Raw genomic sequence first — 23,065 nt, forward strand, 5'->3', positions numbered from 1 at the left:
TTCTCCATCCAAGGTCTCTGATACTGTGGTTTTTGTCTCCTTGTTGGCCTGCTTGTGTACATTCTCCATCCAAGGTCTCTGATACTGTGGTTTTTGTCTCCTTGTTGGCCTGCTTATGTACATTCTCCATCCAAGGTCTCTGATACTGTGGTTTTTGTCTCCTTGTTGGCCTGCTTATGTACATTCTCCATCTGACCAAGAGCTACTAGCAGATTCAACAACAATGGGTACAGTTTGAGTGTGACCTTGCAGAGATACTGCCAGTATTTAATCAAGAGATAAGCTTCCATTTGTGACCAAAATATGGGAGTTATGTATATTTAATTTGCAATGCTTGTTATTTTTTTTACTCAATTTATGGATAGTTGTATTATGTACTTGGCCATGTCCAAAATCAAGTTCATTTTCTACCTTTCCTGAATCAATGATTTTGATTTGCATACATGTTTATCTATGTCCACAACATTGGAAATTATCCATGAAATGCTGGGTCAACCTGTTGTTTACCACATTTTGTATTGCAATTTTAGTAACAGACCTATTTATAACTAAGATTTTATCTTGTAGACATTTGGAACCTACAGAATTACATTTTCCATTAGCTAGTAGTTTTTCATTTTAGAAAATGCTGATTATGACCTGTGGTCAAGTAGAAGACTATATAATCTTGTCAGTCTAGAAATTATTCATTTGTCCTCAAAAAACAGATTTAGATGTATTATTGTTGTGTCCAGTGTTTCATTTGGGGTGGTATTTATTTGTTCAAATTATTTAAGATATTCTTTTCTGGAAATACAAAGTGCTCAAAAATAACATTTTTGGAAATAGAGACTTTGATTTATAGTGAAATTCAAATAAGGATATATTCTTTGATTGTATTATTGTGATTCAACAAAAGACTGTTGACTCATCACTATGACACAGGGCATCACAGGCACATCAACACTTCCAGCGATGGATTTATTTTGGAATACCACTAATGTTCTTCATATCTCTAACCACTAAAGTTTGTTCAGAACTTTAATCATTAGGACTTGTGTTAGAAATTCTATGATTATTTGGGATTTAATTTGCAATTCCGTAATTTCCTTTTAATGTTTTTCACTTTGTATCCAAGGGAAATAAATTATTTTTTGAATTTTACAAAACTTAATGGTTTTTGATCTTTTCTATTACTAGGTGTCAGTATTAGAAATGGCTGAGGTCATAGTTCAATATTTTCTTAATACTTAAATATCCATCTCTCTTTCTTCCTGCTTCACTCTGTTAGAGTTATACTGAAAATCAAATCCTCAGAAGATTTCTCCCCATGTTGTTTCTGAGCTTAATCTGTTTGTTATCTGTGTATAAATATTTGTAAGTGCGGAGAACCCCCTTTGACACTGTGTTCTATGATGGGGCATATTCATTGCTAGCTTAGTCATGTGGAAGTGTTTGGAAGCTTTATTAATGGTTATGTATAATTTTCCACATCTCAGAGGCATTATCTCTTGAATATCTCTGTTCCGAAATAAGATTTTTCACTACCAAGCCTGGTGGTGTGCAAACCTTTATTAAAGATGGAATGGAAACATGTGTCAATCCAAATCTAGTCCACTCTTGTGCAAGCTATGTCTCTGTAGATGGCTGGGACTTATATAAGAAACTTCACAGTGTGTGTCTTATAGCATGCTTTGTTTAAAAAGTGGATCACAGTCATTGTTTTCAAAAGAAAGGTCTGTTGACACTTGGGTCTTGCAATTGTCTCCCTAAACTATGCAATATGTCCACCACTCTACCAGACAGTGGAAGCCGCTTGAAGTGGGCTGGTCTTTCATTGTCAAGACATGTCAACAGATGCTTAGGCTCTGTACTCTTCTGTTGATGGAACAAGAGAAGATGGGCAAAATTCAGGCAGTAACAAGTGAAAACTTCCTTTATCAATGCATGGAAAGATGAGTCCTCACTAGTCCTCAATAAACATGATGCAGCTTGAGAGCACTATCTGTCATATAGCAAAGCATGGACACAGATGCATTATGTGATCCTTGAGACAGTGTTGGCAAAGCTTGCTGTAACTGACTGAGAACCATACTGGAAGTCCATCCTGACTGACAACCATACTGGAAGTCCATCCTGATTAACAACCATACTGGAAGTCCATCCATCCTGACTGAGAACCATACTGGAAGTCCATCCATCCTGACTGAGAACCATACTGGAAGTCCATCCTGATTACAATATTGTAACTTAAAGATGACTGCTGACTGTATTATCCATAGTTTGGCATAATTTCAGGCATCAGGGACTGATACACTGCCATAGCTAGTACCACAATGATAAGAAAAGTCATGATGTGATGTCCTGTAGCCATTTGATGTTGGTCAGTGATGGGACTGGGTTGAGCTGGATCCTTAAAGGTACCAAACCTACTTGGATCCATGATAAGTATGGACCACTATAGACTGCCCTGGGTCCATAACAAAAATTGAAAACAAGGAAACTAAACTGGCTATAGAGTGATATCAGTCATAACACTATCCCCATGAGTCTTGCTGCTGGGATGGGATGTGTGATATTGGATTATCGTAAATATTCCCCTTGAGCAATGACGAAGGCATGATCATATCTGGTACTAACTATGAGTGATCAATATGCGATATCTCAGTCCAGTCTTGTTGGAATAGGGCCATCATTTCTTTCTTTCCTATACAAGGAAAAGATAGAGGACATTGGATCACCATAGCCAATCCCTGTCAGTTGAGTCTGTGCCTACACTGGTGCTGACATCTGTTGATCTACCTCAATCTGGTTGGAAGTGTGGAAGGATTTCATACCTAAGCAGAACTAACAGTACCACCAAAAACATCTTCTGTTTGGGTTAAGTAGGTGAAGGAGGACAAATGTGATGTTTTAATTGAGAAGATTTACGTACTTCTCACTACTTCAAAATTCTCTACCATAAGGAAAATGTCTTTGCTGATGGCATCCACTTTTTTAATAGTGCACTTATTCAGCTTCCCTTTAGATCACTTTTTTTTCTTTTGCCTGGCCAAAAATGAAGCTCATTGATTTTCCATCTAGTGTTAACAGATTTCACAAGCATGGACAGAGTCACACCACACCCATTCCAGACAGTCATATGAATGTCATTCACCAGTTTAAAATGCTTGCAATGTGCACACTTTGTCTGGTCCATTGTGCTGACATTTTGTAAATACTGACCAGATAGCATTTACAGGTAAAATTAGTCCAGTGTTACCTAAACTTACCATGAAGTGGATGTTAGTGAATATCAATGACTATATGAAATTACCTGTATGACCTTTCTAGTCTGTAGTCTTATCCAGTCAGTGACTGCCCAGGGATCCTGGGTGACTAAGTGGTGGTGAGCCCTGGGTGACTGCCTAGGGATCCTGGGTGACTGAGTGGTGGTGGGGACCAACATCTCACCTCTGTCTACTTCGGTATGAGCCTTTGCTTGGCCAATAAGGACACTGGTATGTGAGAAAGTTTACCTGTAGCTTCACATGGGTCAGTGGTTCTTACTGTAGTTTTCTCATGTTTTTCCTCCACCAAAATATACTGGCCATCATGTGCTGAAAATGGCATTAAGCCCACAAAACCGAAGAAAACCAGTGTGACTGCAGATATTCAATAAGGTCAGTACACATTGTTGGATTTATGTAATGTTGAGCAGGGCAGGTTATAACAAAATGTCATTGACATGTGACTTGTACAACTAAGTTGTTGTTCTATTAAATTTAAAAAACTTTGTCTCCTAAAGAAAATAGCAAGAAATTTGTAAAAATATAAAGTACATTTCCCTTTGTGAGAAATTCCTCTTAATAAGCTCAGCAGTGTGGAAAAGATCACTTGATACAGTAATTTTGCAAGGTCTTTTAAAGTACATGCTTCCTAGCAGGAGTGGAAGTAGATACTGAATTTTGGATTAGGGATACCATATAAGCAGGAGTGGAAGTAGATACTGAATTTTGGATTAGGGATACCATATAAGCAGGAGTGGAAGTAGATACTGAATTCTGGATTAGGGATACCATATAAGCAGGAGTGGAAGTAGATACTGAATTTTGGATTAGGGATACCATATATGCAGGAGTGGAAGTAGATACTGAATTTTGGATTAGGGATACCATATAAGCAGGAGTGGAAGTAGATATTGAATTCTGGATTAGGGATACCATATAAGCAGGAGTGGAAGTAGATACTGAATTTTGGCATAGGGATACCATATAAGCAGGAGTGGAAGTAGATACTGAATTCTGGATTAGGGATACCATATAAGCTGGAGTGGAAGTAGATATTGAATTCTGGATTAGGGATACCATATAAGCAGGAGTGGAAGTAGATACTGAATTCTGGATTAGGGATACCATATAAGCAGGAGTGGAAGTAGATACTGAATTTTGGATTAGGGATACCATATAAGCAGGAGTGGAAGTAGATACTGAATTTTGCCATAGGGATACCATATAGGCAGGAGTGGAAGTAGATACTGAATTTTGGATTAGGGATACCATATAAGCAGGAGTGGAAGAAGATACTGAATTCTGGATTAGGGATACCATATATTAAGCAGGAGTGGAAGTAGATATTGAATTCTGGATTAGAGATACCATATAAGCAGGAGTGGAAGTAGATACTGAATTTTGGATTAGGGATACCATATAAGCAAGAGTGGAAGTAGATACTGAATTTTGGATTAGGGATACCATATATGCAGGAGTGGAAGTAGATATTGAATTTTGGATTAGGGATACCATATAAGCAGGAGTGGAAGTAGATATTGAATTCTGGATTAGGGATACCATATAAGCAGGAGTGGAAGTAGATACTGAATTCTGGATTAGGGATACCATATAAGCAGGAGTGGAAGTAGATACTGAATTCTGGATTAGGGATACCATATAAGCAGGAGTGGAAGTAGATACTGAATTCTGGATTAGAGATACCATATAAGCAGGAGTGGAAGAAGATACTGAATTTTGGATTAGGGATACCATATAAGCAGGAGTGGAAGTAGATACTGAATTTTGGATTAGAGATACTATATAAGCAGGAGTGGAAGTAGATACTGAATTTTGGCATAGGGATACCATATAGGCAGGAGTGGAAGTAGATACTGAATTTTGGATTAGAGATACCATATAAGTAGGAGTGGAAGTAGATACTGAATTTTGGATTAGGGATACCATATAAGCAGGAGTGGAAGAAGATACTGAATTCTGGATTAGGGATACCATATAAGCAGGAGTGGAAGTAGATACTGAATTTTGGATTAGGGATACCATATATGAACTTTTAAAAAAAGAGGACACTCTGGAAAGTGTATCTGCATCAGTAACTGTAACAAGATCTAAGGACCAAAAAAAGAGGACATATGGTAACCCTATTTTGGAATGGATCTGGTATCAGTAAATATCCACGGGAACCTCTCTCTCTTGTCCGACTCCCACATGAGGACAGATAATAGCTTAAAAATTAGCTCGAGGGGGATGGAATTGCAAGGTAGGTGTCATACTCCTTTTAAGGTAATATGTTTGGAGAAGAAAAGATAATTGTAGCCTGAAACTTGGCAGAGTATACAGGAGCCTCAATGCCTTAATATTGTCTTGTGGGAATCCAGGAAAGTTGGACAAATCAGATGATGAATTTGAGGTATATGTAGATTGTGTTTTGTCTGATACACATACATACAAATAGCTTTTTCTAGTAGATTCTACACAAAAACTATCACTGAGGCATAGTTCCATTTTGATTTTCATGTTTGTCTGGTAAATGTAATAAAGTTACTTTGTGAATGGTCCCCTGTCCACTGTGGAGTTATCAATTACTTATCACCATAAATATGCCCCAAAATTTACGAAGGATCGTTTTCAAAATCGATGCACAAACCATAATCACTTAGTCCTACTTAGCTGTGACATCTTTGGCAACACAAAAGAAAGATGTAAACGCTGAAGAGGTGACAAACAGCCTGCTGTACTGGCAGCCATTTTTACCCAATATTCTGCTGAATTTTTTAAAATTAGGACATAGATCCTTGAAAATTAACTCGGACAATAAAGCACCAATAACAGAATTAAAGAGATGGGTAGCAGTTCTACAAGATAGATTAGCACATGTTCCCAAATTTGAGCAGATTTATTCCTCTTGATTTTTTAAAATACAAAATCTCAATTTCTTCAAACAATTAAATAATTATTTGAATTTAAGTTAACAATACTGTAGTAAAGATGACCTTTGTATCTTCAATTTCAATGCTCTATGTTAAAAACATTCATCAATTTAAAAGGCATAAATTCCAAAATCTTTATCAAAAACACAAAATGAAGCCATAATATAAACTCGTTTATTAGTAGAGTCCAAATGCTGGCAGATCAGGGTCTATGCAATATGTAAGGAGTAATCAGTAGAATGAAGAACACAGACCATGATCTGTGGTCACTTCAGAAGATGGCAGATCAGGGTATATGATGATTACAATTGGACCCCACTTATAAGCAAGTGCATACAGTAAATAGAGAAAGTGATTTAGTGTTTGTGATTGCTGTCATTATGGGAGAGGACAGACAGAAAGACACATGTACAGAGTAACATGGAATTCCTCTAGCTTTATTGTGAGGTCCAACTGTGTAAAGAATATTTCATTTATAAGCAGACACTAACAAAGATTGGAAGGTACAAATGAAAAGAACGTTGTGATGAAATTAATTTGACAGCAACATAAAATTATATACTATACATCATGACATACAGTATATTTGTATACTGTACACAAACAAATGGACGATAAATGCATAAAATCATTTTAAATCATTAAAATTACACAAAACAATTTATTTTAAACATTTAGACCAAAGCTGCCTATGTACTGTGCCAGCCATAAGTAAAGTCCATTTTTTAAAAAGGAAACATTAATTATATCAATTTAAGTTCAAGTTGTTTCATGCACTGTATTTGATCACTTAGAGAACACAGACTCAAATAAAGCCATATCATCACATGCACTTCAATTTAGTCTTGGTCAGTAAGCTGTTTAATCTATTTTAAAAGGCATTATCAACGTCTTGATGATTAAGACTCAGCTATTATTCAAACTTGGCATTTTGCAATGTTCACAAAATATACCATCAAAAGATTTTGAAAAATGGAAATTAGTTCCAAATCATGGAATAAAATACTCGTTATTAAATTCTTACTTAGAGCACTATGTGTATATATATATACATACATGCACACATACATACACACACATCAAGATTTGTCTTCATGAAAATGTTGTTGTTGTTGTTGTTGTTGTTCTAGGGTTTAACGCCATTTTTCAGCACAAGATAGGCTATACATGGTGGCCAGTATTAATGGTGGAGGAAGAACCCTGGAAAACCCAGGGAAGAACCACCAACCAACGAGAAGTCATGAAAATGTATTTTGGTGAAGATTTCAAACATGACCTCAAGTGACTTTACTATTCTTTTCTGATGGGACATGATACAAAGGAAACTCTAATCAAAATAAAAAAATAAATGGTATATTTATCTTTTTTATCACTTGCATTTCTGTGTAGTAAAAAAAAAATTAATTACAAATTCGGTGCGAGTTGCATTTACTTAGTTTTAGAGTGAATTGGATTTGTTTGTTTATTGCTGAAACTTCTGAGCATAAACCTGAACTGCTAGCATTGTGAACTGCACAAACCTGAACAACCAGTCTTGTAAACTGCATAAACTTCAACAACCAGCCTTGTGAACTGCACTAACTTCAACAACCTGCCTTGTGAACTGCATAAACCTGAACAACCACCCTTGTAATCTGTATTGACCATAACAACCAGCCTTGTGAACTGCATAAACATGAATAACCACCCTTTTAAACTGCATACACCTAACAACCACTCATGAGAACTGCATACACCTCAACAACCATTCTTGTGAAGTGCATACACCTCAACAACCATCCTTGTGAAGTGCATACACCTCAACAACCACCCTTGTGAACTGCATAATTTAACTTTGTTGATGTTTTTTTCTATTCCTCATTACTAGCATATTATGTTTTTGATCATGTGAATTGCAAGTTATAGAAAATTATTGCTTCTGATGAAATGAAAATTCCCAAATCAAACTGGGTTAAAAGAAATAAGATTTAGATATATCTTAAATTATCCATAGATTTGTTTAAATTTTCATCTAGAGGCTTGCACAACTGATTATATAACACTATCCCTGGATTAAAAACAAAGCAACATAACAGGAACAAAATGAAGCTTAGAACTGTAAATCTGGTCAATATTTATATATCAGTATTTTTGAACATGAAATTAACTTCAATAAAATATGTCAAGTACCAAAAGGACAATTTCTTGTGCAAAAACTGTACAGCAGAACCTTTAGTGAAATCCCCAAGTCAATATGACCATTTGTTCAGGAGGAGTAGCGATAAATATTTTTTAAAGTTGATACCAAGTTGGCTTCTTTTGGATGTCAGATCAGCACCATATTCACTGAGGACCAACCAGACACGAGAAGTCTTTCAGTGCAGTTGCCATGACAATGTGACATCTATTCAGGAGAAGCTGTGATAACAAAGATTTCAAAATAGTCACCATGGCAGTTACATTTTCTGTTACACTGGCACCTTTTCAAGTAGGACCAACTAGACATCATAAAAAGCCTTTCATTGAAAACCTCATATCATTATGACTGTCTAGTAGTGGTGTGATTTTCATGATGGCTTATGCGGTGACCATACTAAGGAGTACCAATTTCATTTAGGACCAGGGAATGAATTTTCAAGGCAATCCTCCCAGATATTTAGGATGAATATTGACAATAAACTTGTGGACACCAGACAATACATGAATGACAGTCACATAAACTCTTTAGGTCCCTGACCAGTAAAGCTAAAGATGGAATTTCATGCATCTTTTCATGGAATGTGCACTGCATGAAATATGGGTCACATTGAACAGGTTGTGAAGTCATCATCATCGGTGACCATGTTATCTGTAATGGTCATGCTGAAGTTTTTGTTTATGTCTTTATTCCATTTTTAAATGAGAGAGCTTAGGAAAGCGTAAGCTAATAAATAACTTTATTAACAAGATTCAAACAAAATGAAACAAGAAAAATAGCCAACAACAAAATGTGCTGAAAATCTGGAAATAAAATTCAGAAAGTCACAATTAAAATTCCAATATTGTATGTTAAAATAATCTGATATGTAAAAAAGCATCTGAACAAGCACTCTTGGGCACAATTTATTTGCTTATCTGCACCTTTCTTTGTGTGTTTGTTTCACATTACATACATGTATATGTTTTACAGCACATATGCTTGTATACATTGTCATTTATTTCCATAGATGCTCCCATCACCAAACTGTTGGGCAATATGTATAAAGAACATGATTTGATACATATCCTCTCATGTTTTATTTACTTCTTCTTTCAGTCAATGGATCATGTGTCATGATATCTCTATTGCATGGTGGAAACATAAATGTGATAAAAAATACCATACAGTCTCGTGAAATACACGTAAGCTATAAGATAGGCATTAAAGTTAATATCAAAATTTGAACTGAAATATGTCCATATGATACAGTGAAACTGTCATTATGATACACTGAAATTGTCCATATGATATACTGAAATTGTCCATAAGATACACTAAAATTGTCCATATGATACACTGAAATATGTCCATAAGATACACTAAAATTGTCCATATGATACACTAAAATTGTCCATATGATATACTGAAATTGTCCATATGATACACTGAAATTGTCCATATGATACATGTCCAGCCAATATGATGCAATTTAAAGGTAAAGTTCCAAGTCAAAAATCTAAATAAGTTGTCAGAAAATTTACTTTGACCTAGTTTTTAGAAGTGAAGTCTCACTCTAGACTTGGTTTTAATCCACTAAGTCCTTTAAACGTTGAGTGGAAACAAAATGTGTAGTGGATATAAACTGATGTGACAGATAGACATAGCTAAGACTACATAACCCTAATCCTAATCCTAAACCCTAACCCCATACCACAGTTTTGGCAGAAACTCAAAATGTAGATCATTATTACCATGCATGTATCAATTGAAATCAGCCAAAGTTTTTCAACAACAAACTAAAAATGTACCACACTGTCAGCACATGGTGAATTTATGATACAAGTAGTGCACAGATAAGGCAGTTATATGCTATAAAATGTACCATAATGTCAGCATATGGTGAATTTATGATACATGTAGTGCACAGATAAGGCTGTTATATGCTATAAAATGTACCACAATGTCAGCACATGGTGAATTTATGTAGTGCACAGATAAAGCTGTTATATGCTATAAAATGTACCACAATGTCAGCACATGGTGAATTTATGATACATGTAGTGCACAGATAAGGCTGTTATATGCTATAAAATGTACCACAATGTCAGCACATGGTGAATTTATGATACATGTAGTGCACAGATAAGGCTGTTATATGCTATAAAATGTACCACAATGTCAGCACATGGTGAATTTATGTAGTGCACAGATAAGGCTGTTATATGCTATAAAATGTACCACAATGTCAGCACATGGTGAATTTATGTAGTGCACAGGTAAGGCTGTTATATGTTATAAAATGTACCACAATGTCAGCACATGGTGAATTTATGATACAAGTAGTGCACAGATAAGGCTGTTATATGCTATAAAAGAAGCAAAATTGAAAATAATCAACCTCAGTAAGACTCGTGCTGTATAAAATGAAATCTTTATAGCTTGTGTTTACAAAAAGTCCATAATGTTTTGATAACATGTCAATGGATTCTATCAGAAATATTGAAAAGATCATGGATAAACAGTTTTGAAAAACAAAATAACATAACCTTTTGTTTATTCCAATGTGCACATTGTGATAAGTTTACTGTTACTATCTCAGTTTTCAGGCTCATATCTGCTTTGTTAGTGACTGAATTTCTCTTCATGGGACTGACACTCTACTGTCTGAAAAGAATTTCCAGGAATTCAGGACAAGACCATTTCTTTCTTTTAATTGCTTAGTGTTAAAACCATCTATGATAGATGCTGTGGTGAACTTATTGGATGTCAGATTGGCACAATTTTCATTTAGGACCAATAAGAAATTTCTGGGAAACCTCATGTTGATATGACTTTCTTGACTGGAGAAGTAATGACAAGATTTTCAAGATGGGTGCAAGGTGGCCATACTGGATGTCAGATTGGTACCATTTTTATTTAGGACCAATCTGACATCATAAGTCTTTCTGAAGAACCTTGATATGACTGGCCATCAACATGTCCATTGCAGCCACCATATTATAAGCAAATCAGTGCCATTTTAATTTATTACCAACTAAATATGTCTTTCATTGAAAACCCCATGCTGATATGATCATTAATTCAGGACAAATTGTAATAACAAGATTTTTAAGATGGCCACTATGTCAGGCCTACTGAATTTCTGAATGGCACCATTTTCATGGAGGACCAACTAGACATGATAAAAAGTCTTTTAGTGAAAACTCCACATTGATATGACTTTCCGTTCACAGAAGTAGCAATAAAAACAAATTTTTTAAGATGGCTGCTGTGCTTGTGATATTGGACATTAGATTTGTACCATTTTCATTTCAGACCAACTAGACATCATAATAAATCTTTTAGTGAAATCACCATGCTGTTTTGACCATCCATTTTGAAGAAGTATAGCAATAATAAAATCTTCAAGCTGGCCACCATGTTAGATATAAGATTGGTAATGACACACCAGCAATCTGGAGCTGAATCCCTTCAACACAAAGCAAGGAACAACGACCTAATTACACTGTGCTACTTTTGTGTATTCAGCAGCTGGCGGAATCCCTTCAAAACAAAGCAAGGAACAAAGACCTAATTACACTGTACTACTTTTGTATATTCATCAGCTGATTTTCACCTTGAAACAAATTTATACATTTTTACAAAATGATGGTAAAAATGCAGAAAATCTCTCTCTGCTTACCCTCACTATAACACGTCAGCTGGATTTTACGTTAGTTTGGGAAATAATTTAAAATATTATTTTTATGTACTCAACGTATGTTGATAACTAAAGACACAACCAACTGCTAAGTTATAATGATTAAATTGCTGATTACACCTGCCAGTCCCACCTGATACAAACAAAAATGGCATCATTTTGTCTTCCAATTTATTTTACTTGTGATGCGGTGCAATTTTCTGATAAAGTTTAAGGAATTACGCAGATACAAGGGCATTTAAACATGATTTTATAGGACTGTAGACAAGCAAGTGATAAAAGAACTATAAAAAAGTTACACAATGTATACATAGTTGATCTAATTTACAGATGAATTCACAGAGCAATGAAATGTGCTTCGCATCATGCATACAATTTACAAAGTAAAAATATGAAATGATGATAAATATATCTATGTATATATATTACAATGTACATTTTTAACGAGCTGGTCACAAGTGTATAATTCTTTAGGACTTTCATGATATGATACAACCACTGTGGTTAGTTGGGTCTTTTTCTGACATCGGGGCTTCTTTCTCTTTGACTGGAGGAAGATCTTTTGGTTTTTCTTTCTTCTCATCAGAAGTTCCTGGGAGGGGCTGAAAAAGTACAACTCAAAATTATCAACAATACAGTAAAACCTGTCTTGAGCAACATCTGCTATGAGTGACCACCTTTTATGACCACAATAACATACACAAATCAATTTTATTATATAAATCCACTGTCATGAGTGACCAACTGTGACCATGATTTCTGGGCCAAAAAAGTGATTCAACACTGTTATGAATGATCACACGCAAAATCAGAGATAAATGCCTCTGATCTTTATTTAATCATTACAAACATGATTGCTCAGAAAGGTCTGCAGCCAAAGTGCAGATTGTTCCAAACAACACTGTTATGTTGTTGTTGTAGTAGGGTTTAACGCCATTTTTCAGCACACGATAGGCTATACATGGCGGCCAGTATTAATGGTGGTGGAAGAACCCGGGAAAATGCCGGAAAGAACCACCGACAGAAGCTACTGGCAGGCTTTCTCACATACCCACATTGGCTGAATCCAAGACTCGAAACCCATGCAGACAGAGGTAAGATGGCAGTGATCCATAACGGAGAGTGTATTAGACCAGTCGGCCACTCGGGGCCCCAACATTGTTATGAATGACTGCAATGCAAGAATGGAGATGAACACAGTAACCATTCTACTTAATCCTTTGTGAACACAACCACTTAGAAGGGTTGGTTTTAAACAAAACAAAAGCTGGGTCTCGCTAAAACATACAGGTCAAGTAGGTAACATCGTATGCTACAGACCACAGTGTTTCCCTTTACGCACATTTGTGCGTCAGGGACGCACGCTGGAGAAAATTGATGCACACATTTTGTTACCGTGCGTTTTTTTGACGCAAAGGATTTTCATAATATGATCAAGATTTATTTAATACCCAATGCATTGGACGATGGATGGCATCGTATATACTTCGCATATAGGCATTGACTGGTTCCCCGCTTTGTTTGCTCCCTGCCTTGCGCTTCTGTATTTGTATAGCAAAGTGCAACACAGGGAACATATAAAACAATGAACCAGACTAGCATAGGCAATGTTATGACGGAGTAGCTTCCCCTAATCTTGCGAGCTTCTTGCAATTTCCATCGAGCTCAGCAAGCTGTTCTAGATATTTAACATCAAGGCTCGCTGCACTATAAAGTGATCGCCAGATTAAAACGTCATGCACTAAAAAGCATTAGCGAAGAAAGTGAAAGAAGCAGAACACAAAAGAGTAACTGTGGATCTAACTTTAATGAAAAATGGGGAAAATTATTCCCTTGACTGGAATATTCATTATGATTACCAGTGTGACTTCTGATCGTGTGATTGCAAAGACTGCAAAAGTGAATAATCCTTTCGTGACAGGATTTTAGAATTTTTAAAAATAGGCCCTCGTTCGCCATAAGATATCTGGAGAACACTGTATAACCTAAGACATTATTTCACAACATAGAAATCAGTAAACTTGCAGAGACAAATGAGTTATTTGGATTACAAAGTCAGCGGGTCATTGCAGATTTTGTTGGTTTTTAACTTTTACTGCAATAAAAGAAAGATCTTAAAGTTCAAGTGTAACTTATTAGAAAGAAGACGAATCAGTATCCTCCTTGATATTTGGATAAATGTGTTCTAGGACGAAGTACAATGAAACCTATGATAGTACACATTTGATGAAAGGCAGTAAATTAACTCCCATTTGGTTAAAAAGATTTATTTGGCTTTTTGTATTGGCTTATATGTGATGTGTTGGGCTATAATATTGTTGAGGAGACTGTTAAAAGTACGACTTTATAAGAAAAATGAACTAATAAAATTATTCTTTGAATCGACAATGCATTTGTTTGTTAATTGTGCATGTTGGTGTATTTATATGTTTAGAGAGAGAGAGAGAGAGAGAGAGAGAGAGAGAGAGAGAGAGAGAGAGAGAGAGAGTAGTGCAAGTTGTAATATCCTATTTCAAGCTGAAAAAGTATGAGTCACATGAAAATGTGTCAGTACATTTTTGACCCCAACATTTTTTATTTGACCCCCAGTTTTGACACCAAAGTTTTTTTTAACCCTCAATTTTACACCCCTGGGGGACACACTGAGACCATAAACCACAGTAAAGTACATTCACTTACTGCCAGTGTAGTGTTGCAGTCATGTAAATCCACATTACAATGTAGTGTTGCAGTCATGTAAATCCACATTACAACGTAGTACTGCAGTCATGTAAATCCACATTACAGTATAGTGTTGCAGTCATGTAAATCCACATTACAATGTAGTGTTGCAGTCATGTAAATCCACATTACAATGTAGTGTTGCAGTCATGTAAATCCACATTACAAGGTAGTGTTGCAGTCATGTAAATCCACATTACAATGTAGTGTTGCAGTCATGTAAATCCACATTACAATGGAGTGTTGCAGTCATGTAAATCCACATTAGAATATAGTGTTGCAGTCATGTAAATCCACATTACAATGTAGTGTTGCAATCATGTAAATCCACATTACAATAAACCAACCCCTCTTAATATGAAGCAGTCAAGGATGAACAAAATAATTAAATGGTTTATGCTGTTTCTTCATCTTTAGAAAAAACTGTACAACCCCAATAATGTCAATATTAGACAAATCTAAAGATCTTCACTGCAGTGGCCAAGTACATTTTCAATGGAATCAAGACTGTATAACCCCAATACCATCAATATCAGACATATCTAAAGATCTTCACTGCAGTGACCATGTACATTGTCAATGGAGTCAATCAATGATACCTGGGCTGAGAGTGGTCTTTGTCTTTAATAAGTGATTACTGTTTTCAAGATATGATTATCCTTTGTATAATGTTTGTGTTATTTGTTACTTTTTTGTTACCATTATTAAAAAAAACACACACACACACACACACACACTGAGGTCATCATCTATTTACTGTGGTGTAGCTGTTTACACCCTTTGCTTATTAACAAGCCTGATCAAAACTAATAACTCATACACTACAATAAGTGTTATCGTAGCTAACTCGGCAATTCTTATGCTTCATTTGAACTCCTTAAATGTATTGACTGTGAAGATAACTTATGGACAGGATAAATAAAATGTTACCGTAGTTAATTTTGCAATTTATATGCTAATACATGTACACCTAATATTTAAATTTAAATGTAAATGTTTTATGACAGTTGTAAATGTTTACTGCATTAAAATGATGAATGCAACACTTAAACAAGACAACATGTACTGTTGTTTTAACATTTTGAAAAATGCACCTTTACGGGTTACTTTTTAGTAGAAAAGATTTGTTTATAAAACATGTATGCCCTCATGCAGACTAAAAAGTCAGCAAACAAAATTTCAGAAATGCAGACAATTTAAAAAATTTGTAATAATGGCATGAAGGTCTAACAAACTTACACAGCTACTTAAGTTAAAACAAAAACTAGTCTGAATATGTCCCTTGAATGAACATACTAAATGAATGCCAATAGAAACACATTTTGCTTAATCCACTTATCAGTATTACAGATATCAGCAATTAATTTTAAAGATTTGTATCAACAGTCTGGGCTAAAAGAATTGCCATTATCAATACAGTTGTCTACCAATTATTTTGCAAATCCTGCAATAAAAGGTAACAGAAAAGAATGAGGTTTAATTTTAATGAAACAATGAAAATGAATGCAGGTAGTGGAGATGCTCCAAGATACTGCTAAGACATTTACTGTTTAAGATGAAATCAAATTATATCCAAGTTATCCCCAAACTTTCTAACATTAGCAAAAACATTGGAATCACTTTCAGCTAACTGACAATCTATGGTATAACAACTGACAATCTATGGTATAACAACTGACAATCTATGGTATATCAACTGACAATCTATGGTATAACCAGAACAGATTAAGCAATTCCATGGTAAACTTTTAATGCTTTCACATGTGAAGAGCTTATAAAAAAAGATAATAAACTATGCATCGAGAAAGTCATCAGTTACAGAAAAGTGAAATATTATCCCTTTCATAGTGCTAAGAAGCAAAAACTGAATTTTCTACAGATTTTGCATTTAATAAAAAAACCTGTTTGTTACAAACAGTTCATTTTTCTTGAAGCAAACAAGGTTTTCTTTAAAAACCTTGCAAATGCTTCTGCAAGTCCAAAAAATAATTTGTTTGAATAACTGCTGCAAAGACCTGAAAATCTAATTAGGACCCAAATTCACAACAAAAGTCAGACTTATTGTATTCCCTTATGCAATCTCTGCCACTATGCACACTTTGAAAATATCTGCCTATATATTTTGCACATTTACCTTTCAGCAAATATCAACCTGTGAGCCTCACAATACAAAAATGTAAATGTATATTGGAGTTTATTTTCCTGTGCCAGTTATTAATATCTTAGATTCCCAACAGTGCATAGTAACATCAATTTGGACACACTTTGCTACTTCCCTTATAAGTGAAATATGAAGTACATTATGACAATAAACAAGTACCAAGCAAATTTAGTGAATTTTTGCCCCCCCACCTCCCGAGGTTACAAATGATCAAAGTAGTAAAGAAATCTGATGATGACCCTTCTACTGTGCATACAAGGAAAGTTTCATTGCCCTTGACCCTTCTACTGTGCAGACATGGAAAGCTTCATTGCCCTTGACCCTTCTACTGGGCAGACATGGAAAGTTTCATTGCCCTATCTCAAAGAGCATATGAAAAAAGTGCAAAAAGTTGATAATAATTTATCAGTGACCATGATGTGGAAAATAAAACCTTGGATGTGATTTACAAGATGCTGTCAAATTGAGAAGCAAGTGTACTGTGGTTCATCCCTGCAACTCAAACAGTCTTTTATGTTAGATTTAAATTTATCTCAATCCGATTACTGGATTATACACTTTTGTCTAAATCTTGATGCAAATGCTGTTGGTGAAAAACAGGCCTAATAATCTACATATGTATAAAAACATGCCTACTAGATCTGGTTTGTTTGAATCAAGTGGGATTTGCTTAATCTTGCCATCTAGGTTTGGGCCAAAACATGTATCAAAAATTACAAATGTGTAAAAAATTAAAATGTTGCTCTAATGACCAAGAGAATCTACGCAGGTTATCAACATATACATATAAACATGTCTAACAAGTTTCATTTTGTCCTTAATGAGTGAATTTAGTGCAATCTTGCTAACCCAAAACCCTAAAACCCTAATCCAATCTTGCTAATAAGCTTCTTGGTTTGGACATACAGACAGGACCAAATCAAGATGTTCCCACATAGAAGCATTGGGGTGGGTGGGTATAATAACCAAAATAAGAAAATAATTTCAAGCCTCAAAATGTTACCTTTTTAATTTTCATGAGAAAGAAGCAGGTAGCAAAGAATAAATAAAGCTTGACATGTTATGAATAAATTGTGTTAGAATACGTTTGCTAAAATTAAGAATTTTAAAATACAACTTTTATCATTCCATAAGGTTGGAGGTGGGATGGAGTTTGTTGCTTGTTGTTCTTGTTTTTTTTTTGTTTTGGCTTTTCAGAATGATGCTTCATTTTAGATTTTTATCATATTCCTTACCTGTTCAGGTTTGGGGGCCATTTTAGCATCCATTTTCATGTAGACATCAATAGTCCAGAGGCTGTTGAGTGTGGGGAATTGATACTCCTCTGGTTTGACTAGTCCATATGTGGCCTTTAGCTCCAACTGGGGAGGGTCATATGCCACCTTCTGGTGATAGCTAGAAGCAACAACAACAAAAAAAGTGTTCACAGCAAGATATATCAAAACGCTCATGGTCAAGAATGAACTGCTTAATATGAACTAGATGCCAATAGTGAAGTGTGTGTGATGTGATTTTGATTTTTAACTTAGCTTTAACAATTTTTCAGTTATATCGCTACAATGTCTGCAGTGTGGCAGTTTATAGTGATGTCTAGCACTGGGGCATCATGCCACAGACATGTAGCATAATGTCCCACCCAGCCACATTATCCTGACACCAGGCCGACCAGTCCTAACACTAATCTCTTAATGCTGAACACCAAGCGAGGCAGCTGTTAGTACCGTTTTTATAAGTCTCTGGTATGACTCGGCCGGGGATTGAACCCACGACCTCCCGCATCTAAGGCGGACACTCTAACCACTAGGCCACCGGAGCGGTCCAATGGTGAAGAATGAACTGGTCAGGGGCGCTAACCAGCTATTATGACTTTTGAGAGAGTGACGTATGTAAGGTGAAGTTGTTTGCATTTAAAACATGCACAGTGGAGAGAATGTTGGCATACCTATATGCTACATTAATGTAATGTGGATGATATTTCTTTGGGTATTGTACTTTTGGAAACTGTACATGATCTAAGCACACTGCTAACTAAAATGACTGCTCCCTTGTGCAAAAAAATCTGCCTGAATTAGTCTAAAGTACACTATCCATAGCAGCTATTAAAATAGGGAAAATAAATGTTGCCAGACTAGACAATACCAACTTCTGAAAGTTCAATGAATGAATTACCAAATATTTAAAATGTAAAAAAAGTTATCTGCTCTTTTTTATACAATTTAACTCTGATGTTCAGGAAGTGAAAATGACCAAGTGGAGCTAGCAGTTTTTTGAAAGGTGCACATCTGGAGTAAGGCCAAGCTGTATACTCTATAACCCATATTACACCCATCAATCATAAACCAAAATAAAGGGCATTAAAGGTTCTTTGAATTATATCTAAGATAAACAAGGTTGTTTTTAAATAGCCAGTATAACCAGTGAGGAAAGCCAGTGAAATTCTTTGTCTTCAAAATTCTAACCCTATGCAAAATACAAAACTGTAGAGCACCACCTTAAAGCAAATATAAAAATGTATGCAATTTTTTAAATTTTTTTTTCATATCATTATGTATGATGTTCTGAATAAAATGGTACATTCATATTGATGTTTAGCCTGAAAATAAGCTAATTATGCTCATTTTGCTCTTGCTTACACAATTTGCCATGAGGCATGTTTGTGTGAGTAGTGACTTTAATTATGGGGAAATTAGAAGTCTTATAATACAGGAATAGAGTCAACTTAAATTTAAAACTTTGCAATAAGTAAAAGAAATATATAGTGAAAATGTTTCTTTTCATTTATTTGCAATGAAATAAGGAAATAGATGATGAGAAAGCAAATTCGCTTCTTCCATATCAAACAATAGGCAAATATTTTACCCTTTGACCTTTGTGAACCTCATCTGTTCCATCTCTTTTCAAACTGTAAAATTTATTGTTGACATCTCAGGAATAATTCTGGCTAGTTTCATGTTCCTGTCTTTCAACATAACACTGGCTGCTATGTTTACAAAATGTAATGTGCATTTTTAAACAGCTCACTTTTTATCATGGGGGTGGGGCTGGACTTGTTAGAGACTCTGACAATCATAAATACTGTTCTGTGGGGGGAAATACAGGAGAATTATTCAAAAGGACTGTTTTGATGCTTGCGACCTAAATGTTTCAGCCATACAATCAAAATTAAATCATACAAAAATAATACCTATGTTCTCTTTATGGGGGTGCTCACCAATTAATATGTACTTTTGAGAGAGTGACGTATGTATGGTGAAGTTGTTTGCATTTAAAACATGCACAATGGAGAGAATGTTGGCATGCCTATATGCTACATTGATGTAGTGTGGATGATATTTCTTTGGATATTGTACTTTTGGAAACTGTACATGATTTAAGCACACTGCTAACTAAAATGACTGCTCCTTGTGCTAAAAGGTCAGCCTAAATTAGTCTAAAGTACACTATCCATAGCAGCTATTAAAACAGGGAAAATGAATTTTGCCAGACTAGATAATACCAGTTTCTGAAAGTTCAATGAATGAATTACCAAATATTTAAAATGTAAAAAAAAGTTATCTGCTCTTTTTTATACAATTTAACTCTGATGTTCAGGAAGTGAAAATGACCAAGTGGAGCTAGCACTTTTTTGAAAGGTGCACATCTGGAGTAAGGCCAAGCTGTATACTCTATAACCCATATTACACCCACCAATCATCCACCAAAATAAAGGGAATTAAAGGTTCTTTGAATTATAACCAAGATATACAAGGCTATTTTTAAACAGCCAGTATAACCAGTGAGGAAAGCCAGCGAAACTCTTTTTCTTTAAAATTCTAACCCTATGCAAAATACTAAACGGTAGAGCGCCACCTCAGTAATAACTAGATGCCAATGGTGAAGAATGAACTGGTCAATATGAACTAGATGCTCATGGCAAAGAATGAACTGGTCAGTAATAACTAGATGCCAATGGTGAAGAATGAACTGGTCAATAGGAACTAGATGCTAAGGGTGAACAATAAACTGGTCAGTGGCAACTAGATGTCAATGGTGAAGAATGAACTAGTCATTAGGAACTAGATGTTCATGGTAAATAATGAACTGGTCAGTAGTAACTATATGCCAATAGTGAAAAATAAACTGGTCAGTGGCAACTAGATGTCAATGGTGAAGAATGAACTGGTCATTAGGAACTAGATGCTAAGGGTCTAAAAAAGACTGGTTATTAGTAACTAGATGCCAAGGGTGAAGAATGAACTGGTCAGTAGGAACTAAATGTTCATGGCAAATAATGAACTGGTCAGTAGTAACTATATGCCAAGGATGAAAAATAAACTGGTCAGTAGTAAGTATATGCAAAGGGTAAAGAATGAACTGGTCAGTAGTAACTATATGCCAAGGGTGAAGAATAAACTGGACAGTGGCAACTAGATGCCAAGGGTGAAGAATGAACTGGTCAGTAGGAACTAGATGTTCATGGCAAATAATGAACTGGTCAGTAGTAACTATATGCCAAGGGTGAAGAATGAACTGGTCAGTGGCAACTAGATGCCAATGGTGACAAATGAACTGGTCAATAGGAACTGATTGCAAGGGTGAAAAATAAACTGTTCCATAGCAACTAGATGCAAATGGTGACAAATGAACTGGTCAATAGGAACTAAATGCTATCTGGTGAAAAATGAACAAGATGCTAATGGTCAATAATGAACTGGTCAGTAGGAACAAGTTACAGGACAATAATAGTCAAGAATGAATTGTTTAATGGGAATTAGAAGCTAATGGTGAAAAATTAACTGGTCAGCTAACAATGAAGAATGAACCGGTTAAAAAGATTCTGCACACATAGGACCCATTTCATCACACAACATATCCCAGAAATCTTCAACATTTGAAACTTTTGCGCATGATTTTTTATTTTCTTATGCATAGAACTTGATGAACTTTTGTTTACTGCATTGATTATTTCAATTTTTGGACACTGGGACCATGGCTATTTTATTCCTTTACTTATTTATGTTTCATTTAATCTGACAAATTGTTATGCAGATAGGACAAAGATGCTTCCAAATTATGAGAGCAGTTCTTATATGCAAAATGACCAAGAACATGATTTCAACTAAAAGTGTATTTTGCCAAAGCAAGCATTAAAATCCAACAGTTATGAGGCATTCTGTTATGGCAATTACAAAACTACCATGAATGGCACACTATACACCAAGTGCTAACAAATCTGATAGCCTAATGCCAGGGGTCATCTAATTTCAGATCAGTTCCCTCCTGTTTTCTAAGGGAGGTGCCTGTTGAGTTTTTTGAAAAAAAAATGTAATTTGCCTCAGTACACTTAGATTGCACTGAATGCTGAAATTTATTTTCAAGATGTTGAAAGACTAGTGTTATATTACTAATATTTATCCTGATATATATCACCTTATGAAGATTGTTGACTTAACATATTTGTATCAAAAGGTGTCAACTTTGTGTACAAATCAACACATGTGACCTATAAATGGGAACATATTGCATGGGTCACCTATAATTACTGCTTACTTGGCTTTAACATACATCTGATTCTACTAGAGGTAGGACAAACTACCATTTGGGATCAAAAGTCATTCTGCAAAAAACTTTCTTCTTTTAGAAACAATGACCTGACCTTTGACCTTCTGTCCCCAAAATCAAATGGCTTCTTCCATACCTTAAGTGCAAGCTCTCCACAAACTTTAGGAAGGATAAATGTTCTAAAACAAAAGTTATGCAAAAACCATTTTTCTTCTTTCAGTCACAGCAACCTTGATCTTTTTACATTTTTACCCAAGAATAAAAAGGCTTTTTAAAAGCCAACATGTATTTCACAATTTTTTTTGAAGGTACATGGTTGAGAACTTTTATGCAGAAACAATACTTCTTTCAGTCACAAAGACCCTAACTGTTGACCTTTTCACTGAAACTACTGTGTGGAAATGGACATTTTAACAAACTTACAGTCAGACAGTCATATTATAATATGTCATGCCAAAAGTTAACAAAATTACAGATAGAGAACTTCATAGCGTAATATGACCTGAATATTCAAGACTTTTATGCAAAGATGCTTTCATTCAGAATTGGTTTAATTGTGCTTAGTGTTTTCTTAATTATAGATAATTTCTATTTTGAAATATTTCT

General features: G+C 35.2%; 1 protein-coding gene across 1 annotated transcript in view; it reads right to left on the bottom strand.

The window, feature by feature from the left end:
• Positions 1 to 6,594: 6,594 nt before the first annotated feature.
• Positions 6,595 to 23,065, bottom strand: part of LOC149808517 (BRO1 domain-containing protein BROX-like) — a 78,758-nt gene continuing 62,287 nt past the window's right edge. Inside the window, exons 10-11 of the mRNA XM_089978382.1 lie at positions 18,154 to 18,313; positions 6,595 to 12,638 (exon numbers count right to left, since the gene is read on the bottom strand). Coding sequence (XP_089834508.1) covers positions 12,516 to 12,638; positions 18,154 to 18,313 — 283 coding nt within the window. The 3' untranslated portion in view covers positions 6,595 to 12,515. The remainder of the gene's footprint in view (positions 12,639 to 18,153; positions 18,314 to 23,065) is intronic.

This window comes from Sinohyriopsis cumingii, chromosome 1, assembly GCF_028554795.1.
Source record: "Sinohyriopsis cumingii isolate HCF-2022 chromosome 1, ASM2855479v2, whole genome shotgun sequence".
NCBI lineage: Eukaryota > Metazoa > Mollusca > Bivalvia > Unionida > Unionidae > Sinohyriopsis > Sinohyriopsis cumingii.